This window comes from Crocuta crocuta, unplaced genomic scaffold (assembly GCF_008692635.1).
Source record: "Crocuta crocuta isolate KB4526 unplaced genomic scaffold, BGI_CrCroc_1.0 scaffold77, whole genome shotgun sequence".
Lineage (NCBI taxonomy): Eukaryota > Metazoa > Chordata > Mammalia > Carnivora > Hyaenidae > Crocuta > Crocuta crocuta.
In genome coordinates this window covers 4,298,037-4,318,719 of record NW_027532172.1, presented here as the reverse complement: position 1 = coordinate 4,318,719, position 20,683 = coordinate 4,298,037, and the positions used below count along the sequence as shown (strand labels likewise).

Genomic DNA, 20,683 nt, shown 5'->3' with positions numbered 1-20,683 from the left:
GCTGGCTCTGTTCTTTTTTTCTGGGTGACCCTGGGCGGTTGGGCTGAGTGGGCAGGCAGGGCCTCCTGGGATGAATTCTGCCGGCAGGTTCCCCAGAGTGGAGGCTGATGGTTTTTGCTAGATCACTAATGCAAGGCCATAGGCAAAGGGCCTGGGCCTCAGGCCTCAGTTTCCTCATCTGTAAACTGGGCCTGCTGGAAGGGGGCACTTGAAGCATGCCCTGCAGGCTGAGGGTCCCACCCAAATATAGCTTACTTTCTGTTTTAAAATGAAAATTATACCATTTATTTCATGATCTCTGCCTGTGACCCTCAACACAGTGTGAAATAGCCATGATAGGGAGCGGAGTGTGTGTATCTCAGGCTTCATATGGCTCACAGATAGTTATTGGGATACTCCTCCATGTTGGGCACTGTTTTGGGCCCTGATGATGCAGTCATGAACTATTAGGATGATTATATGGTTTCTCTTATTTAATTTGTTCTCATCATGAAATTCATTACCAAATCTCAGTAGATTTCTTTGGTAAATCCCATAACCCACGTTGTGGGTTCAATTTGCTGGAATTTTGTTTAGAATTTCTGTCCCAGTGTTGGATTGGCCTCTACCTTTCCTTTCTGTTGCACCATTTCTTCTAGGTTGGCGTCATTGCTGTGCTAGCCTCTTAAAACATGGTGAGAAGCTTTCTAGTGTTTTCCTGTGCCCCAGAGAAGTTTCTATAACAGCAGCATTGTCTTTTCCTTGGGTTTGGCAGATTGTGCACATAAAACCCACTGGGCCTGATAGCTTTTTTAAGAGATAGACAAATCTTTGACTATTTAAAAACTACCTTGTATAGTTATTGGCCAAGTTGAGTTTCTTATTTCCTTTTGCATTAAGTTTAGTATAGAAAATCACTTACTTTAGCTTAGATTTCTTTTTTTTTAAATTTTAGCTTAGATTCTTTAAAAAAATTTTTTTTAATGTTTTATTTTTTTCTGAGAGAGAATGAGAGAGAGACAGCGTGAGCAGGGGAGGGTCAGAGAGAGAGAGGGAGACACAGAATCTGAAACAGGCTCCCGGCTCTGAGCTGGCTGTCAGCACAGAGCCCGATGCGGGGCTCAAACCCATGAACTGCAAGATCATGACCTGAGCCGAAGTCGGACGCTTAACCGACTGAGCCAGGCGCCCCTAATTTTAGCTTAGATTCTTATATTTCAAACTGATGTATAAAGTTTGAACCTGTGGCTTCTTTCCCATTTCTAATATTATTTATATAGGTATGCTTGCCCTTTTCTTAATACTTAAAGATTAGAATTGCCAGATTTTTGAGTGTTTCATAGGTGTTTTTAAAAATCCATCTGGTATGCCTTATTACTTAGCTTCATGGTATCCATCTGTCCCTCATATGACCCACGTCCTGGTCAGTGGCCTGGCCTGCCCCCTCTGCTGTGCTGTTCGTGTTCTTCAAGGGGGAAGCTGTCACACTCCCAGCTCCCAGGAAGGGTGGCTCCTTGGTCTGGCCGAGTTAACATGGTGCAGTGCCCTGGCTACCCAATGCCAGGTGGGTCACCCAGGCAGCCTAAGGCACAGATAGAGACGTGCATGCCCTTTCTCTGAATGTGGAAGAGGAAGCAGAAGCATGTGGGCTGTTGACAACCATTTTTTTTTAAGTTTTAATTTAAATTCCAGTGAGTTAGCATACAGTATAACATTTGTTTTTGGTGTGCAGTATAGTGATTCAGCACATCCCTGCATCACCTCGTGCAACTGGCAACCATTTTTCACCAAAAGAACCAACTCAGGATAAAGTCACCACCAGTGAAGAGAAGACACAAATTTTAAGCCTATTTGAGTGGAAGTCTCTTACTGGGGACTCCTAAATGGTACAAACTAACTTCTGGTATTAGTGCTCAAATCTGCTTTTTGTTTATTTTATTAAAGCTCTTTTAGCCTTAGTATTTCTGTCTGCTTTTGGGAGATTTATTTTACTGTCCTTTTCCTAACTTCTTGAGTAGGGTGCTTACTCAGTTATTACAGGCTTCCTCGGTTTCTAATATTTTTACTTAACTGTGTAAAATTTCCTCCGAGTCTCACTTTGACCATATTTCGTGGGATTTGTTATGTGTGGAGCTCCTTATCATTCATTTCTATATTGTTTCTAATTTCATGCTACATATGTTTTTAAGATTTTATCCAAACTTTGTTATGGAACAATCATTTCATGCAGTTTTAGTCATATTTCTTCTTTTATGTGAAAGTAATTCTTGGGCACCTGGGTGACACATTCGGTTGAACATCCAACTCTTGGTTTTGGCTCAGGTCATGGTCTTACGATTTGTGAGATCGAGTCCCGCGTCAGGCTCCTTGCTGAGCATGGAGCCTGCCTGGGACTCTTGCTCTCCTTCTCTCTCTGCGCCTCCCCCCTCAAAATAAATAAATAAACTTTGAAAAGAATAATTCTCTTTTGTATAGAATTTATTTCAAACTATTTTGCAACCCATACTTTCCACTGTAAACTATTAATCTGAATAAGTGATGGTTTGTTATAATTGGGGATTATACAGGTAATAATTAGGCAAAACTTGTCGGCAAATATTGTTGCTGAACCTCTTGCTATATTTTTTATTTAATGCCAAGAGTTACATAGAAGGGTACTCTTTAATTTCCTGATAGCTTGTTTGGGGGAGGATGGGTACTTCTTTTCTGCCCCCCTATTAAAACTTATATCACAATGTGGATTTAATTACTGTTATGTTTTGGAACTTATTGTTTTGTTTTTTTTTAAGTTTTAACATTTTTTATTTATTTCTGAGAGAGAGAGACAGTGTGAACAGGGGAGGGTCAAAGAGAGAGGGAGACACAGAATCTGAAAGTCTCTAGGCTCTGAGCTCGGTGTCAGCACAGAGCCCGACGCAGGGCTCGAACCCAAAAACTGTGAGATCATGACCTGAGCCGAAGTCAGATGCTTAACCGGCTGAGCCATCCAGGCGCCCCTATTGGGGTTTTATTTGTGCCTAGTATTTGGTCAATTTTAGTGAAAGATTCATGTGTGTTTGAAATGAAAGCCTGTGTGTTTTGAAACAAAGCTCTAGCCGTAATGGATTGAATTAGGTTTGTTGATTGTATTATTCAGATTCTCTCCACACTTCAGATATCTTATGTCTATATAATCCATTGATCTCTGAGAGATTTACCACAGGAGTTAAGACTCCTTTTTGCAATTCTAGCAATTCTTGCTTTCTGTTTCAAACTTATGTTGCTAAGAGTGCAAAGTACATGTTCACTGTACCCTTGTGGTGGGTTGTTCCCTATCCATATAAAATTTGCCATTGATGGTATTTGTTTTTTCAAAGATCTGGATCATAGAATTCATTCCTAATTCTGCTGTTCTAATTGATGTTATGTTTTGTACCTGTTTCCTAAAGGTTTTCCTTGGGTTTATTCTAGACCTTTTATAGTTTCTTTTTTTAAAAACTTTTTTTAATGTTTTATTTATTTCTGAGAGAGAGAGAGAGACAGCGTGAACAGGGAAGGGTCAGAGAGAGAGGGAGACACAGAATCTGAAACAGGCTCCAGGCTCTGAGCTGGCAGTCAGCACAGAGCCCAACACAGGGCTCGAACCCACAAACTGTGAGATCATGACCTGAGCCGAAGTCGGACGCTTAACTGACCGAGCCACCCAGGCGCCCCATAAGCCTTTTATAGTTTCTTGATCTGAGCATTTAATTCACTTTCATTCTTTGTTATTCAATGATAAATACCTTTAAGGCTGTGGATTTGCCTTGAAAACACCCAGTAAGTTTTTAAACTTTTTTTTTTAAATGTTTTATTTATTTCTGAGAGAGAGAGAGAGACAGCGTGAACAGGGAAGGGTCAGAGAGAGAGGGAGACACAGAATCTGAAACAGGCTCCAGGCTCTGAGATAGCTGTCAGCACAGAGCCTGACATGGGGCTCAAACCAACGAACCGTGAGATTATGACCTGAGCCAAAGTCGGATGCTTAACCAACTGAGCCACTCAGGTGCCCCACACCCAGTAAGTTTTTAATGCGTTACTGTAATTACTAACATTTTTCTAAAGAGTTTATAGAATCTTACTTCTTCAAAATAAGTTAACGAAGTTTATTTTTAAAAACTTCAGATAAGTTGCTCACTCTTGTCATTAAATCATTGTTTCATTGATTGCATCATGGTACAAAAGTGTGGCCCAAACTGTTCAGCTTTTAGGGAAGTTATTGTGATGTTCTTGGTAGTCTCGTGTGTGGTTGGTTTTTATAGCTATTCTACTCCCCAAAGACAGGACTGGAGAAGGCTGTCCCCTAAAGGTGAGGTTTTTCAGTTTCTCATGTATCATTGAGTGACTTTGCTTTCTAGGTGTGATGCTATGTGATCCATGGACATAACTTTATGATGTTACATAGTCATTGGCATTTTCATCTTTTCCTAACATAAAGTAACTTTCTTTTTCTGTTTGAAGCGTTTGTCATGAGTCACGTTTGTTTGTTTCCTTCTTTCCTCTCTCCTGCCCTTCATCCTTTCTTTCAGAGCTTCACAGTCAGTGTGGAGTCCAACATGGGGCTTGAACTGATAGCCTTGAGATCAAGACCTGAACTGAGATCAACAGTCATATGCTTAACCAACTAAGCCACCCAGGTGCCCCCTGAATCACATTTCTAGAGATAAACATTGCCATTTCTATTTTCACTTACATTTACTCACTATATTTTTGCCTTTTTGCTTTCAACTGCTTCATGTCACTATGTTTTAGGTGGGTACTTGATAAGTAGCACATGAGTGGACTTTTTTCCTACCCAAGGTCAGAATCTTTTATTTTTAAAACTGGAGAGTTTTTGTATTCACATTGGTAGTGATGATGGATCTGATGGTCTCAATTGAACTATCTTATTTTGTTTTATTGATTGATTCCCCTAGCATATTATTTTCAACAAAGGCAGGAGAATAGATAGGGTTTTTCTTCTCTGGTAGGGAGGGGTCCCAAGGCATTTATTCTGCTGACTCATGAAGACCCAGGCCTGCAAGCTGCTTCCCCTTAGGAAGCCATGCTACCAGGCCCCAAACACCGGGCCTCCCTCTACCCAGGAGCTGTTTTCTTGAAAATGCAGAACCTATGAGAAAAAAGGAAAACTCCAGTTCCATTCAGTCACCCACAGCAGGAACTAGCCATCCCCTGCTCAGTGCCTCAGTTTCCACACCTCCAGGCTGCCCTGAGAAGGGTTTCCTGAAGGAGACTGGACTGAGCACTGGGGCCCATGGGTGCTGTAACAGGCTCAGGACTGGGCATACAGGGGCACCATCAAGGCCAAGGCTGAGCCTGTGGGGTACTGTCATGGGCCAGACACCAGGTGCTGTTAAGGGCTCAGGGCTAGGCACCGGGAGCGTCGTTCCAGGGAGGCGTCTCCAGCAGCATCCCGTTGTGGCCCCGGTAGGACCTTGCCATGACCACACTGTCTCCTTGTCAGGATCCTGCTGCTGCCCTAGCTGGGTGAGCCTCAAACCCTGGGGCAGAGGCCCACTCCCTGCCACTGTGAATAAACAAACCATGAGTTCTAGAACTCTCCCACAGTGGAGATGCCCTGCCCCACCCTGCCCCCACGTCCCATTATGAGGGCCAGTGCAGGCCGGGCACCTGCCAGCCATGGCATGTGGGCCAAGAGATCTTCAGAGCCTCACATCTCCAATTTCTTCTGCCAAACTTGGAAATTCCTTCTTTTTAGAAGGTAGGACTTTCTCCCATGGGGGAGAGGCGATGGAGGGCCTGGGTTCTGTCCTCATGCCTGAATGTGTCCATATCCTGATGGGCACATCCTTACCAGATTACAGTGTGCCAACTTAAGGGCCCAGATAGTGTGGAAGCACTTCCATTTGGTAAGGGTGACCATGAACACAAGGGAAGAGCCTTATTAGAAATTGGGGAACAGGCTGACAGCCGGGGACCAGATGAGCTTGTTTGGGAGGCGCAATTTAGGAGAACCAGGACTTAGGATGACAATGTGAGGTTTGAGTGACTGACTGCTCATGCTATGGAAGGTCTCAACACCCTGTGAGGTGGCCTTTACCAGTATCTCCGTTTCACAAGGGGAAACCAAGGCCCAGGTGGCTTGGGGAGCCAGGATTCAATACCGGTTTTTAGTAGACTCCAGCCACTGAGTGTTCCCTGTGTGTGGGATGGTGATGCTGTGTCTGTGGCGAGGTTGATCTGCAACACCTCACACCCCCAGACAATCCATCATGTCTCCCCTCTGACTGAACTGCTGTCCCTGGTGCTGGCATTTCCAGGTCGAATCCGGCAAATCCTTTGTAAGGAGGTGGGAGTCTGTGTTATTTTGGATGTGAGCTCTGAGGAAGGTTGTTGTCTGAGCCTGGGGAACACACTGAGGGTGTGGAGTGTAGCTGTGGAGCTCAACCCTGCCCCCCAGGACTGTCACTTTTTAGGTGGTGAAGCTCATTCTGCAGGACCTTGGCTCCACAGGGCCCTCAGCTTTGTGAGAAAGGAGAGGGCAAGCCTCTGGAGCCCCACTTTCCTCCTGAAGTGGAACAGTCCCCATTGGGGCAAGCTGCAATCCAAAACAACAAGGTAGCCATAGACCCACCACAGCATGTGAGAAGAGCTGGAAACGCGGCTCCCCCTTGGGGGGAAATGGAAAATAGGACAGCAAGCCATTGGATAGGGACACGAGCAAGAACGGAGCCTTGAGAAAGCAAGACAGGACAAAACTCTGTGGAGATGTGGGGGCCTGTGGACCCCTGTGGAAGGCCCTGATTGAGGATAAAGGTGTCCAGCCACGGAAGTCTGTGGTAAGGGGGTTGGCCATCTACACCTGATGGTCCCAGGAGCCCTGGGAATGGTAGAATGACCTAAACATCAATGGGGGATTTCTGTGAGTCAGGCCCCACCAAATGTTTCTGCTAATGCGTAGGGGTCATCATAGGCTATTAACCTTGTCTGTTTATCAGTGGACCCCTCCACCACCATCATGGACCCCCCCCCCCAGGAAAGGACAAGCCTTGGTTACTGCTGCTGAGTCCCTGACACTCTGCTTGGCATTGCACACTGAGTTGCTGAGGGAAACCGACTTTCTGGAACCATGCCAGCTTCTGACGGCATGAACACATGTCTAACTGCCTCTATGAGGATTCATGACTGCATGTTAGCAGCTTGTTGGCCAGTCCGACCTTGACAGCAGGCTATATACAAAAAAACGCTTTTTTTTTTCTTTAATCTTGGTTTCCAACCTTTGCTGTAGAATTTCTCCCTCTCCTGTCCTCGATGTTAAGTTATTAAATAGCAGTCCAAGATGGTCCAGGCCAAGAGCCCCGTCTTATAACCAGTTCAGTGCAGCTCCCTCTTCTCCCACTCCTGCTCTTGGTGATGAGACGGGGCAAGGTGGGGATTGAGAAGCATCTCTACTCCTTCCTCATATGGTCACAGAGAGCACACCTCCGGGAGGTGACCTCCGAAAGTGAGCCCTGGGGTTGTACCAGGCTACATCACTGTCGATTGCTTTCTGACCACAGCTCTAAGCCATCTTGCTCACTCATATGCATGCCATCACTTACCTCTTGACTGGCAACTCACTCCTCGAATGAGTCTCCTCCTTCACTCCTCTAGCCATCTACTTGTGTAAACGAGCGGGTGGAGAGAAATCCTGGGGTGGGGGGTGGCTGTCCAGTCCCCATCGTTTGGGGGATTGCTTTTTCATGTGGGGCACCTGCTGCCTCTAGGCCTTTGCCATTTGCAGAGCTGTATGCAAAGCCCCTCCCCACATGTGTGATGGCTGGCATGTGGCTCTCTCTGCCTCGATGGTCTGTTGTGTATGGTGGTCTTGAGAGTCTGCACGAGCCTGGCATGGTCCCCTTTCTACTTTTTTCCTTAGAGCCCTGGTTCCAGGCCTGTGGTCACACCAACATCGCCTGCAAGATGGTGAAGGGGAAGCTGGTGGAGGTAGGCAAGTGGCCATGGCAAGTGAGCATCCTATTCCTGGGTGCGTACATCTGCAGCGGTTCCCTCATCCACCAGCAGTGGGTCCTCACGGCTGCGCACTGCCTACAGAGGTCAGTCAGGGTGGCCAGCCATCCCCAGCGGCTTTGCTTCTGGCATGGAGGTGGGGGGTCCCTGGTACATCTGAGGATGTGGGTGTAGGGACCTGGCTGGGTTCTCCGGTGCTCAGTCTGCGCCTCTCCAACCACTTATGCCTCACTGCGGGCAATCTGCCTGCTACCTATGGCCCTGCAGATCCAAGGACCCCAGACAGTACTCCGTGAGAGTGGGAGTCCAACACCTCCCAGAAAATGGCACTCAGCTTCTGCTCACTCGCATCGTGATTCATGAGGATTTCCACAACCTCATATCCCGGGACATTGCCCTCCTGAAGCTCAGGGACCCCATCTCCTGGTCCCCCCTCATCCAGCCTGTCTGCCTGCCCAACACCAAATTCCAGCCATCTCTCGGGACCATGTGCTGGGTGATCGGGTGGAGACATAAAACTGATCAAGGTGAGTGAAGGCAGGCAGGGAGGTCCCAGGGCCGCAGCCTCCTTGGAACACAGCTCCAGCATAGACTCGTTGGTTCATTCCCTTCTTCACTTGTTCGGTCCCTCAGCAAACATTCCTGAGCTGCACACCGTCCTCACCTCTGTTGATAGGAAGAGATCCCCAGTGCTCTAGTGTAAAAGACACACATGGTCTACGTGGGCCTCAGTTCCCAAAGTTAAGTTAAATCCAGTTAAGTTAAAGCCCTGGCAGAGAAATTAGTCTTGCTATTCACAGGATTCCCTGTCTGCAAGTGGCACATCGGTCATGACCCCAGCAAGTATTGAGGCCTTGAGCGGCCATCACACATACTTGTTACCTCAAGGTAACAAAGAATGATTGGTGCCACCCTAGAGTCCTAGAATCGAGGAGTGTTTGTGGGATCCTGCCCTCCAGGGGAGTGGCACATTTTGGGCTCCTGACTCTTGACACCTTGCCAGGTGGCCATGGAGCAGTGCTCAGACCCCACCCTCGTGAAACCCAAATTATTGCAGTCATCTCTCCTTGTCCTCATTCAGTGCTCATATGCTGCTCTGAACCCCTTGGGAGACTTTCACTTGGTCTTTTTAAGGAGCTTAGGTGTTTTCAAAAGTCAGGCTGTGGGATGGGGCCTTTATAAATTACTATCCCAGGACAGTAGGCCTGTTTCACAACCCTAGTGAATCTGGACAACTTCAGAATGGAGATGCGTCAATAGTTGAAGGGATAATGAGGCAAGATCTCTCTCTCTTTCTAGGAACCTCAAAGACCCCCTACAGTCTTCAGGAGGTGGCTGTCAAGATCATTAACAATGATATCTGCCATAGGCAGTACAAGTTCCTCTTCTTGAAGGAAGACAAGAAATTCATTGGGCAGGACATGCTGTGTGCCGGCTCAGAATTCGGCACAGACTCTTGTCAGGTGCGGGGGTTTGGCCCAGGGGAGGGAGGGGACGTTCAGGGATCATGCCTTCCTTTTCACAGGCACTCAGTGACCTTATGAAAATCTCCTTTCCTTGACCTTCAGTTGCCAATTCTGTAAAATAGGGTCAGAATACTCCTTGCACCCGTCCACAATAATAGTAATAATGGCAATGCTTCTCAGGTCTTTTGAACATTTCTGAACATCAGTCACATGCCCAGATGTGGGCCAGGTGCTGGCAGAACTGGTTTTGCATAAATGACATCATTCTGTAAGCATGTGTCTGCCTCTTGCATCTTCTGTTCAACATTGTTTTGGAAATTTATCCCTATTGGAAAGTGCAGCCAATTCATTCATTAACATCTCTAACTGTGATAATTCTCTTGTGACCATGTCACAATTTATACACTCTATTGTTTATAACATCGAGGTGATTTTCAGTTTTTAGTTTTTCATATCACAAACCACTGCTCTGAATATTCTTACACACATCTCCCTATTTACATGTTCCAAAATTCATGACAGGATGTGTGTCCTGCAAGGAACTGGGAGGGTCATAGGCAGTGTATACCTTCATCTTTAATAGTCATTGCTGGGGCACCTGGGTGGCTCAGTTGGTTGACCATCTGACTCTTGATTCAGCTCAGGTCATGATCTCATGGTTCATGAGTTCGAGCCCCACATCAGGCTCTGAGTTGACAGCACAGAACCTGCTTGGGATTGTCTCCCTCTCTCTCTGCCCAGTCCCTGCTCTCTCTCTCAATATAAAAAATTTTTTTAAAAATACTTATTGCCAATTGTTTTCCAGAGTGATCGTGTTAACCCATTTTCTTACAGCAGTGTTTGAGAATTCTGTTGTTCCATAGAATTGGCGACAGTTTTGTTATCATCAGACTATAAAACGTTTTCCATTCTGTTTGATGAGCAGCAGAGCTATAGTGTCCCACCGTGGCTGCCGTGGGCGTGTCCCCAGTGACCAGACAGCTATGCGTCTCTTCCTGTGCTCATTTTTCATTCGTGATTCTTCTTCTCTGAATCACTGACTCAGCTATTTTTGCACATTTTCTATTGTTTGCCTTTTTCTATTATATTTTTATGTTTTGAATGCTTGTTCTGTGTTCCTTGTGTACATGGCAGATATCTTGTCCTGGGGTTTAATTTATCTTTTCATTATGTTTACGCTGTCCTTTGCTCAACAGTAGTTTAGATTTTATTGTAGTCAAGACCAGATGGACTTAATATACAGGAAAAAAATTATATATATATGGAACATTCCATCAAAAAAACAGCAGCATACACATTCTTTGCCTGTGCACATAGAACATTCTCCAGGATAGATTGATCCCATGTTAGGCCACAAAGCAAGTTTCAGTGAATTCAAGAAGATTGAAACCCTATCAAGCATCTTTTCTGACCACAACAGTATGAAACTAGAAATCAGTTACGAGAAAAAAAACAACAACTGGAAAAAACAGAAACATGTGGAGGCGAAGCAACACACTACCAAATACGTAATGGGTCAGTGAAGAAATCAAAGAGGAAATTGAAAAATAGCTTGAGACAAATGAAAATGGAAATACAATGGTTCAAAATCTTTGAGATGCAGCAAAAACAGTTTTTTTTAATTAGGTTTTTAAAAAATGTTTTATTTATTTTTGAGAGACAAAGAGGCAGAGCCTGAGCAGGGGAAGGGCAGAGAGAGAGGGAGACACAGAATCTGAAGCAGGCTCCTGAGCTGAACTCATGAACTGAGAGACCATGACCTGAGCTGAAGTCAGCCACTTAACCGACTGAGCCACCCAGGTGTATTAAGTTTTGTTAAAGTTTTTTTTTTTATCATTTTGAGAGACAGAGAGAGACAGAGCATGAATGGGGGAAGGGCAAAGAGAGAGGAAGACAGAATCTGAAGAGAAGAGCTGTCAGCACAGAGCCCGATGTACGGCTAGAACCTACAAACCATGAGATCATGACCTGAGCTGAAGTTGGAACCCAGGTGCCTCCTAAATTTATTAAGTTTTTAATTTTAATTCTAGCATAGTTAACATACAGTATTATATTAGTTTCAGGTGTACAATATAGTGATTCAATAATTCTGTACATCATCTCGGTGCTCATTATGATAAGTGTACTCTTAATCCCCTTTATCTATTTTGCCCATCCTCCACCCACCTCCCCTCTAATATGTTTTATTTTAAATGAATACCCTCAGTTAAAGTTACTGCTTTTTTCCAACAAGAACATTTTTTTTTACTTGAAGCATATTTCAGAATACATGGTTCTAAAAGATAAATATAAAACATTCCATCCAAGAAAAATAGAATACACATTTTCCTTAAATACACATAAAAGAATCTTCTGGTTAAATCACACAAAAAGAGATATAATAAATGTTACAAATTTAAGAAGACTGAAATCATACCAAGAATAGTTTCCAACCACAATGGTACAAAACTAAAGATCAACAACAGTAAAACAAAGCTGGAAAATCTACAATGTAAATATTAAATATTTAATATGTAAATATTAAACAACACACTACTGCACAAGCAATGGGCCAAATAAGAAATAAAAGGGCAAATCAAAATATGTCTCAAAACAAAAGAAAAAGAAAATACAATATTCAAAACCTATGGGATGCAGCAAAAGCAGACGTTAGAGTGAAATTTATGCTACAAATACTTGTATAAAGAGAAAAAGTTCAAATAAACAACATTACACCACAAGGAACTAGAAAAAGAATAAACTTAGCTGAAATTTAGTAGAGGAAGGAGATAACAAAGAAAATCAGAAATAAGTAGAAACCAGAATAAATAATAACATAACACTGAAAGTAATGACCAGTTTTTCCAAAAATAAACAAAATTGGCAGTGCTTTAAAAAGCAGTTCTAAGAGGCAAGTTTATAGTGATGCAGGCCTACCTCAAGAAACAAAATCTCAGACAATCTAACTTTGTACCTGAAGGAATGAGAGAAAGAAGCACAAAGCCCAAAGTTAGTAGAAGAAAATAATAAATATTGGAGTAATATAAATAAAATAGAGACTGAAAAAACAATAGAAAAGATCAATGAAACTAAGAGCTGGTTCTTTGAAAAGGTGAAATTGATAAACTTTAGACTTATCAAAGAAATGAGAGAGGGTTCAAATAAAATAAAAAAAGAGAAGTTCAGCCAACACCATAGAAATACAAAGAACTTTTCTAAGAGACAGCTGTGAAAAATAATACACTAAAAAATTGGACAACTTAGGAGAAATGGATAAATTCCTAGAAATACACAATCTTCCAAGAATGAGTCAGGAAGAAAAAAAAATTCGAACAGGCTGATTACTAGTATCAGTAATCAAAAAACTTCCAACAAACACAATTCCAGAACTGGATGGCTTCACAGATGAATTCTACCAAACATTTAAGAAGAGTTAATACCTATCTTTCTCAAAGTATTCCAAAATGAAGAGGAAAGAATGGTCCCAAATTTATTCTACAAGGTCAGCACTACCCTGATACTAAAACCAGACAACAAAGACAGGATAAAAAAGAAACTTACAGACCAGTATTCCTGATGAAAATAGAAGCAAAAATCCTTAAAATATTAGCAAACTGAATTCAAGAATACATTAAAAGGATCATTCACCATGATCAAGTAGATTTGTTCCAGGGCTGTAAACATGGTTCATTATCTGCAAATCAATCAACATGATATATCACATTAACAAAATGAAGGATAAAAGTCATATGATCATCTCAATAGATGTAGAAAAAGCACTTGACAAAATTCAACACCCATTCATGGTAAAAACTCTCAGAAAAGTATGTATTGAGGGTAGGTACCTCAACACAATAGAAGCCATATATGACAAACCCATAGCCCATCATACTCATGGTGAGAAGCTGAAAGCTTTTCCTCTAATGTCAGGAATGACAAGGATGTTCACTCCTGCCAATTTTATTTATTTATTTTATTTTTAAAAATTTTACCTGTCTTTTACTTTATCTTGCTCTTTTGTGCAATATAGTACTGAAGTTTTAGCCACAGCAATCAGACAAACACAAGAAATAAAAGGCATCCAAATTAGTAAGGAAGAAGTAAAACTGTCACTGTATGCAGATGACATGATACTGCATATAGAAACCCCTAAAGAAGCCATCAAAAAGCTATTAGAACTAATAAGGGAATTCAGTAAAGTTGCAGGATACAAAATTAATATAAAGAAAAATGTTGCATTTCTATATACTAAAAATGAAGTAGCAGAAGGAAATTAAGAAAACAGCTCCATTTATTATTGCATCAAAAAGAATAAAATCCCTACGAATGGATTTAACCAAAGGTGAAAGACTTGTACTCTGAAAACTATAAGACACTGGTGAAAGAAATTGAAGATAACAGAAATAAATGGAAAGATATATCATGCTCATGGACTGGAAGAATTAACCATTAAAACATCCATACTATCCAAAGCAATCTACAGATCTGATGCAACACCTATCAAAACACGAATAGTATTTTTCACAGAACTAGAATAAAAAATACTAAAATTTGTATGAAACCACAAAAGACTCAGAATGGACAAAGCAATCTTGAGAAAGAAGAAAAAACTGGAGGTATCACAATCCCAGATTTCAAGCTATATTACAAAGCTAGAGTAATCCAAAGAATATGGTACTGAAACAAAAATAGACACCGATCAGTGGCTAAAGGAGGCAAGAATATACTATGGGAAAGACTGTCCCTTCAATAAATAATGTTGGGAAAACCAAACAGCTACATGCAAAAGAATGAAACTCAACCACTTTCTTACAACATACACAAAAATAAACCCCAAATGGATTAAAGATCTAAATGTAAGACCCCAAGCCTTAAAACCCCTAAAACAAAACATAGGCAGTAACTCTTTCACAACAGCCTTAGCAATTTGTTTTTGAATCTGCTCTCTCTTTTGTTGGCAAGACCAACAAAAGCAAAACAAAATAAAAACAAAACAATTGGGACTACATCAAATGGAAAAGCTTCGGGGCGCCTGGGTGGCTTAGTCGGTTAAGCGTCCGACTTTCCCTTAGGTCATGATCTCACGGTTCGTGGGTTCGAGCCCCGCGTCAGGCTCTGTGCTGACTGCCAGCCCAGAGCCTGGAGCCTGTTTCAGAGTCTGTGACTCCCTCTCTCTCTGACCCTCTCTGCTCATGCTGTCTCTCTCTCTGTCCTAGAAATAAATAAAAACATTAAAAAAAAATTCAAATGGAAAAGCTTCTGCACAGCAAAGGAGAACATTAACAAAAATGATAAGGCAACCTACTGAATGTGAGAAGGTATTTGCAAATGATATTTTTGATAAAGGGTTAGTATCCAAAATATGTAAAGAACTCCTACAACTCAACGTCAAAAAAACAAAAATAAATCCTGCCCCCAAAACCCTCCAAAAAACTCAAACAATCTGATTTAAAAAATGAGCAGAGGACCTGAATAGACATTTTTTCCAAAGAAGACATCCGGATGGCCAACAGACACATGAAAAGATGCTCAACATCACTCCTCATTAGGGAAATACAAGTCAAAACCGCAATGAGATACCACCTCACACCTGTCAGAATGGCTAAAATCAGCAACACAAAAAACAGCAAGTGTTGGCAAGGATGTGGAGAAAGGGGAATCCCTCTTGCACCATTGGTGGGAATGCAAACTGGTGCAGCCACTGTGGAAAATATTATGGAGGTTCCTCAAAAAATTAAAAATACAACTACTCTATGATCCACTAATTCCCCTGCTGGGCATTTACCTGAAGGTAATGAAAACACTAATTTGAAAAGACAAATGCATCCCTATGTTTATTGCAATATTATTTACAATAGCCAAGATATGGAAGCAGCCCAAGTGTCCACTGATAGATGAATGGATAAAGAAGACAGCCAATGTAGTTTTGGGCTTTTTAATTTTCTTTTAAAGTTTATTTATTTATTTTGAGAGAGAGAAAGAGAGCATGTGCGAGTGGGGGAGGGGCAGAGAGAGAAGAGAGAGAATCCCAAGCTGACTCCAGACTGTCAGGATGGAGCCCTATGCAGGGCTTGAACTCATGAACCTTGAAACCATGACCTGAGCCGAAATCAAGAGCCCCATGCTTAACAGACTGATCCACCCAGGAGCCTTGACTCTTTCTTTCTTTCTTTCCTTCCTTAAAATTTTTAAAATATGATTTTTTGTCAAATTGGTTTCCATTCAACACCCAGTGCTCATCCCAAGTGCCCTCCTCCATGCCCATCACCCACTTTCCCCTCTTCCCTACCCCCCATCAACCCTCAGTTTGTTCTCAGTATTTAAGAGTCCCTTATAGTTTGCCTCTCTTCCTCTCTGTAACTTTTCCCCCCCTTCTCCTCCCCCATGGTCTTCTGTTTTTGTTTTTTTTTTTAATTTAATGTTTATTTATTTTTGAGAGAATGAGAGGTTGGGAGCAGGGGAGGGTCAGAGAGAGAGGGAGACACAGAATCTGAAGCAGGCTCCAGGCTCTGAGCTGTCAGCACAGAGCCTGACACGGGGCTCAGACTCACGAACTGATGCTCAACTGACTCAGCTACCCAGGTGCTCCTTACTTTTTTCTTTTCTAATAAAAGTACTTAAGGCTACAAATTCCCCTCTTAATAATGCTTTAGCTTAATGCCACATATTTTAATATGTAGCATTTTTACTGTTATCTGCCTCTAAATATTTTCTATAATTCCCATTCTTATTTCATTTTGACCCATGACTTATTTAGAAGAGTGGTGTTTTTGATTTACAAAACATGTGTACTTGTTTGTTTTGTTAATGATTTCCAACCCAATTTCTGTGTGGTCATAAAATTGGCTCTATGGCAATACCAGTTATATGGAATGGGTTGTAACTTGCCTGGCAGCCTGGTATGCGGTTAAGTTTTTAAACATTTATTTCATTATTTTCTATTTCTAGTAATTTTTCTTCTGCTTCCCTTGGGCTTGATTTGGTTTTCTTTTTCTGTCTTCTTGAACAAAAAGATTTATGCTTTCTAGTTTTGTGTTTGAAGTATTTAAAACCATGAAATCTGTTTTTTGAAAAATATTTATTTTGAGAGAGATAGAGGGAGAGAGAGAATCCCAAGTTGGCTCCACACTGTGAGTGCAGAGCCCGACACGGGGCTTGATCTTACGAACTATGAGATCATGACCTGAGCTGAAATCGAGAGTTGGATGTTTAACTGAGCCACTCAGGAGCCCAAAACTTATCTTTTAATTAAACCTTGGTTTCATCTCTTAACTTCTGTACCGTTGTGATTCAATTGTCATTACCTTATTTGAAAAAATACACATATAGTGTGAAATGAAAGAACATGCATTTCCTTTAAAAAGTAGTACATAAATGCAAAAATTAGAAAATGAGACTTTCCTATAATCAACCTAGAAATTTCCACTCTAAATTATTTAGCTTCTATCCCTAACACTTCTTTTCTATCCATATATGAAACCCTAAATAAGTTTTAGGGTTGTTTTCTGGTATTTATTTATTTATTTATTTTTAATTTTTAAAATGTTTATTTTTGAGAGAGAGAGAGTGTGAGTGAGTGAGAGAGGGGCAGAAAGAGAGAGAGGGAGACACAGAATCCAAAGCAGGCTCCAGGCTCTGAGCTGTCAGCAGAGAGCCCAGCTTGGGACTCAAACCCACAAACCGTGAGATTATGACCTATGTGAAGTCAGATGATTAACCGACTGGGCCACCTAGGCACCCTTCTAGTTTTTATTTTTTATTTTTTAAAATTTATTTCTAGGAGAGAGAGAGAGACAGCGTGAACAGGGGAGGGTTAGAGAGAGAGGGAGACACAGAATCCAAAGCAGGCTCCAGGCTCTGAGCTGTCAGCACAGAGCCCGACGCGGGGCTCAAACCCAGGAACCGCGAGATCATGACCTAAGCGAAAGTCGGACGCCTAACCGACTAAGCCACCCAGGCGCCCCTCTAGTTTTTATTTTTAATGAAAGACTGTACTATGATTTTATTCTCGAACTTTTTTACTTTCACTTGAAATAGATCTTGGACTATCTTGAACTATCTATATAAATGCATTCTATTCTCTTTGAATACTGAATAGTAATTCTCTCATAATGCTGTGTCACAATCTACTTAACCATTCTCCTATTGATAGACATCTGAACTCATTTCAATGTTTTTCTGCCATGCCAGAGTAAAAATCTTTGTTCATAGATCTTTGCACACTTGTTCAAGTGTTTCTCTAAAACGAAGTTTTAGAAGTGTAATTACAAGATCAGTTGTATGCACATTTCATATTTTAAGAGATATTGACAAATTAGCCCCCTCAAATATTTGATCCATTTACATTAATACCAACAGTATGTGAGTGCCCTTTTATCTACATCATCATCAGCATTAGGCATTACTTTTATTTTACCTTTTGTTCCTCTGGTAGACTAAAACTTTTATTTTTGCTTTAATTTCATGAAATCGAGCAATTTTGTAAATTGCTTGTGCAGTAGGATCTTAAAGTGGAAGTTTCAGTGAAGTCATGAAATTACAGTATGTATCAGGATTCAAAGATAGTTGTGTGACATTCTACGATGTATATGTACCAAAGGGTCAAGAGAGTAGAGTGGGAGGTAATTTTTATGAGGAGGATTTCTCTGGAAAGAGCTGCTCCTATGCGCTCCCCCTTCCCCTTCTAAAGGAGGGGGGTGTCAGATCTGGGAGGGGTTTCAGAAGATCACTCAGAGGGTGTGATACGTGCCCACTGAGGGGCAGACTCAGCTGTCAATCTGCCCAAGACCTAGAGCGCAGGAAGTACCTAGGGGATAAGCTGGTTCTTTTGCTTCTCTCTCTCTGGCTTTAACTTTGGCAGGGTCAGGAAACAGGGTAGCGAGATGGGGTTGGAGGGGTAGCTGAAGGGGAGTGGGGCGGGGAAGGGGACCTGGCTTCTTCCTTCCCAGGCGTCCTGCTTACCAAGAGCCTTAGACAGCAGCGGGGAGAAGTTTTTAGTTTAAATCAAGTCTGGCGTTGTAATTATTGTGTGGGAACGCATATTCTGATTTCTGAACTGAGACATGTTTATGTGACAGTGTCCTCAGAGCACCTATGATTATGTTAATCACAGTGAGCAAAACCTTCTGGTGCTACCCAAGTGTCTACCCAGGGTCAGAGAAAGAACTCACCTTCTACACAAATTGTAAAATGACAAAGGGAGTCTAGATAAAGATGCTTGCCGTGTTCAGTGTACCATTTACCCTTTTCCCTGCCATTTGCTCATGATTTTCTATTAAACTACTTTTGTTTTTATTGATTTGTAAACACTCTGGATGTTATATACTGTAGTAATTATCAGTAATGGAGCATCATGTCTTTTTCAACTTAAAGATGGTATATATATGTGTATATATATATACACACACGTACACAAACATACACACCCATACACATACACATATGGGGAAAGAATATAAAACAAATATGGTAAAACATGAACAGTTAGTAAATCTGGGTTAAAAATATTATATTTGCAACTTTTCTGGGGGTCTCAAATTATTTCAAAATAAAAAAGTTATTTAAAACTTTGGGGACTGGACATTTTAACCATTTATAAAATGGTTCACAATATTTTACCCTATTTGTCCATCATTTCCCTTTTTTGGCTTGGATTTTTTTCCCCATAGAGTTATTTAAACTTTTGATTTATCATTATTCCTCTTGATGATAGTGGTTTTCGTGCTATGCCTAGAAGTACCTTTCCTACCCTAAGATAAAATTGTTCACTGCTACATGTTCTTAATTCTTTTCTTTAAATATTTTAATTTTGTTTCATCTGGAAGGTCAAGAGAAGGCATCCATTTTATTTTTCTCCAAATATAGCCAGTTATGTAAATTATCTTTTATTGAATGCTTAATGTAATTTTTAAAATGTTTATTTTTGAGAGAGAGAGACAGAGCACAAGCGGGGCATAGGGAGAGAGAGAATGAGATACAGATTCCGAAGCAGTCTCCAGGCTCTGAACCGTCAGCACAGAGCCCGATGCGGGGCTCAAACCCACGACATGAGAGATCATGACCTGAGCTGAAGTTGGAGGCTTAACCGACTGAGCCACCCAGGCGCCCCTGCTTACTGTATTTTTGGCAATGAATAGAAATGCCCCCTTTAGGGGGACCTGGCAGGCTCAGGCAGAAGAGTGTGTGACTCTTTTTTTTTTTTAATTTTTAATGTGTATTTATTTTTGAGAGAGAGATAGACACAGAGAGTGAGCGGGGAGGGGCAGAGAGAGGGAGGCACAGAATCTGAAGCAGGCTCACAGACCGTAAGATCATGACCTGAGCCGAAGTTGGACGCTTAACTGACTGAGCCACCCAGGTGCCCCCAAGAGTGTGCAACTCCGCAACTCTGGATCTCAGGGTTGTGAGTTCAAGCCCCATGTTGAGTGTAGAGATTACTTAAAAATAAAACCTTAAGAAAAAAAAAAAGAAAAAAGAAATGCCCCCTTTATTATAGCCTACATTTCCATCTTGTATCGGTCTGTTTCTGCCTCTTGCAGTCTCATTCTTTTGCCAACACCACTGTCAAATTATTGTAGCGTTTGAATTCTTGTTTTTCTTTTGTATGTGGTCAGGCAAGTCCTTCATTATTCTCCCTTTAAAGAATTTGCCTGGCTGCTCTCCCGTGTTCATTACAACCGAGCAATCTTAGTACAATGTCAGAAAGAAAATCATGTGGCAGTGTTGGTGGAAATCAATAGATTAACTTAGAGAAAGTAGACCATGTTGTTCTATTTCTTTCTGTTTAGAGCAAAGGATTTATAGCTTTCTCCATATAGTTACTGGCTGCTGTGGTTTAAGTATATGCCTATGTGTTTTATATCTCTACTGTGAGCAGTATGTTTTCTTTCATTGTATTTTCTGCTTGAATTATATACATATATAATTATATATATACATATTTTATATACATACATATATACATGTTATACATATAATTTTATATGTATATAATTGTGTATGTGTGTATATATACATACATACATATATATAATTGTGTGTGTCTGTGTGTGTCTGTGTGTGTTTACCTTGTACCAAGCATCCTTTCTGGATCAAGTTGATTCTCTTTAATTTTATAGGTCCAGAAACACATCATCTACAAAGAGTGATCAATTTACTTCCTTCTTTTCAACGTGTATACTTCTTATTTTTCTTGTCTACTGCAGTGTAAGAACTATATTTCAGAACAATTTCTCTGTCTTCCAGGAGACACTGTGCCTTTTTTTTTTTTT

General features: G+C 41.5%; 1 protein-coding gene across 1 annotated transcript in view; it reads left to right on the top strand.

Annotated features, from left to right (window-relative positions):
- The first annotated feature begins 5,610 nt into the window (after window positions 1-5,610).
- LOC144242334 (putative serine protease 46) overlaps window positions 5,611-20,683 on the top strand; it is a 25,267-nt gene continuing 10,194 nt past the window's right edge. Inside the window, exons 1-4 of the mRNA XM_077777213.1 lie at window positions 5,611-5,719; window positions 7,877-8,054; window positions 8,236-8,495; window positions 9,268-9,431. Coding sequence (XP_077633339.1) covers window positions 5,638-5,719; window positions 7,877-8,054; window positions 8,236-8,495; window positions 9,268-9,431 — 684 coding nt within the window. The 5' untranslated portion in view covers window positions 5,611-5,637. The remainder of the gene's footprint in view (window positions 5,720-7,876; window positions 8,055-8,235; window positions 8,496-9,267; window positions 9,432-20,683) is intronic.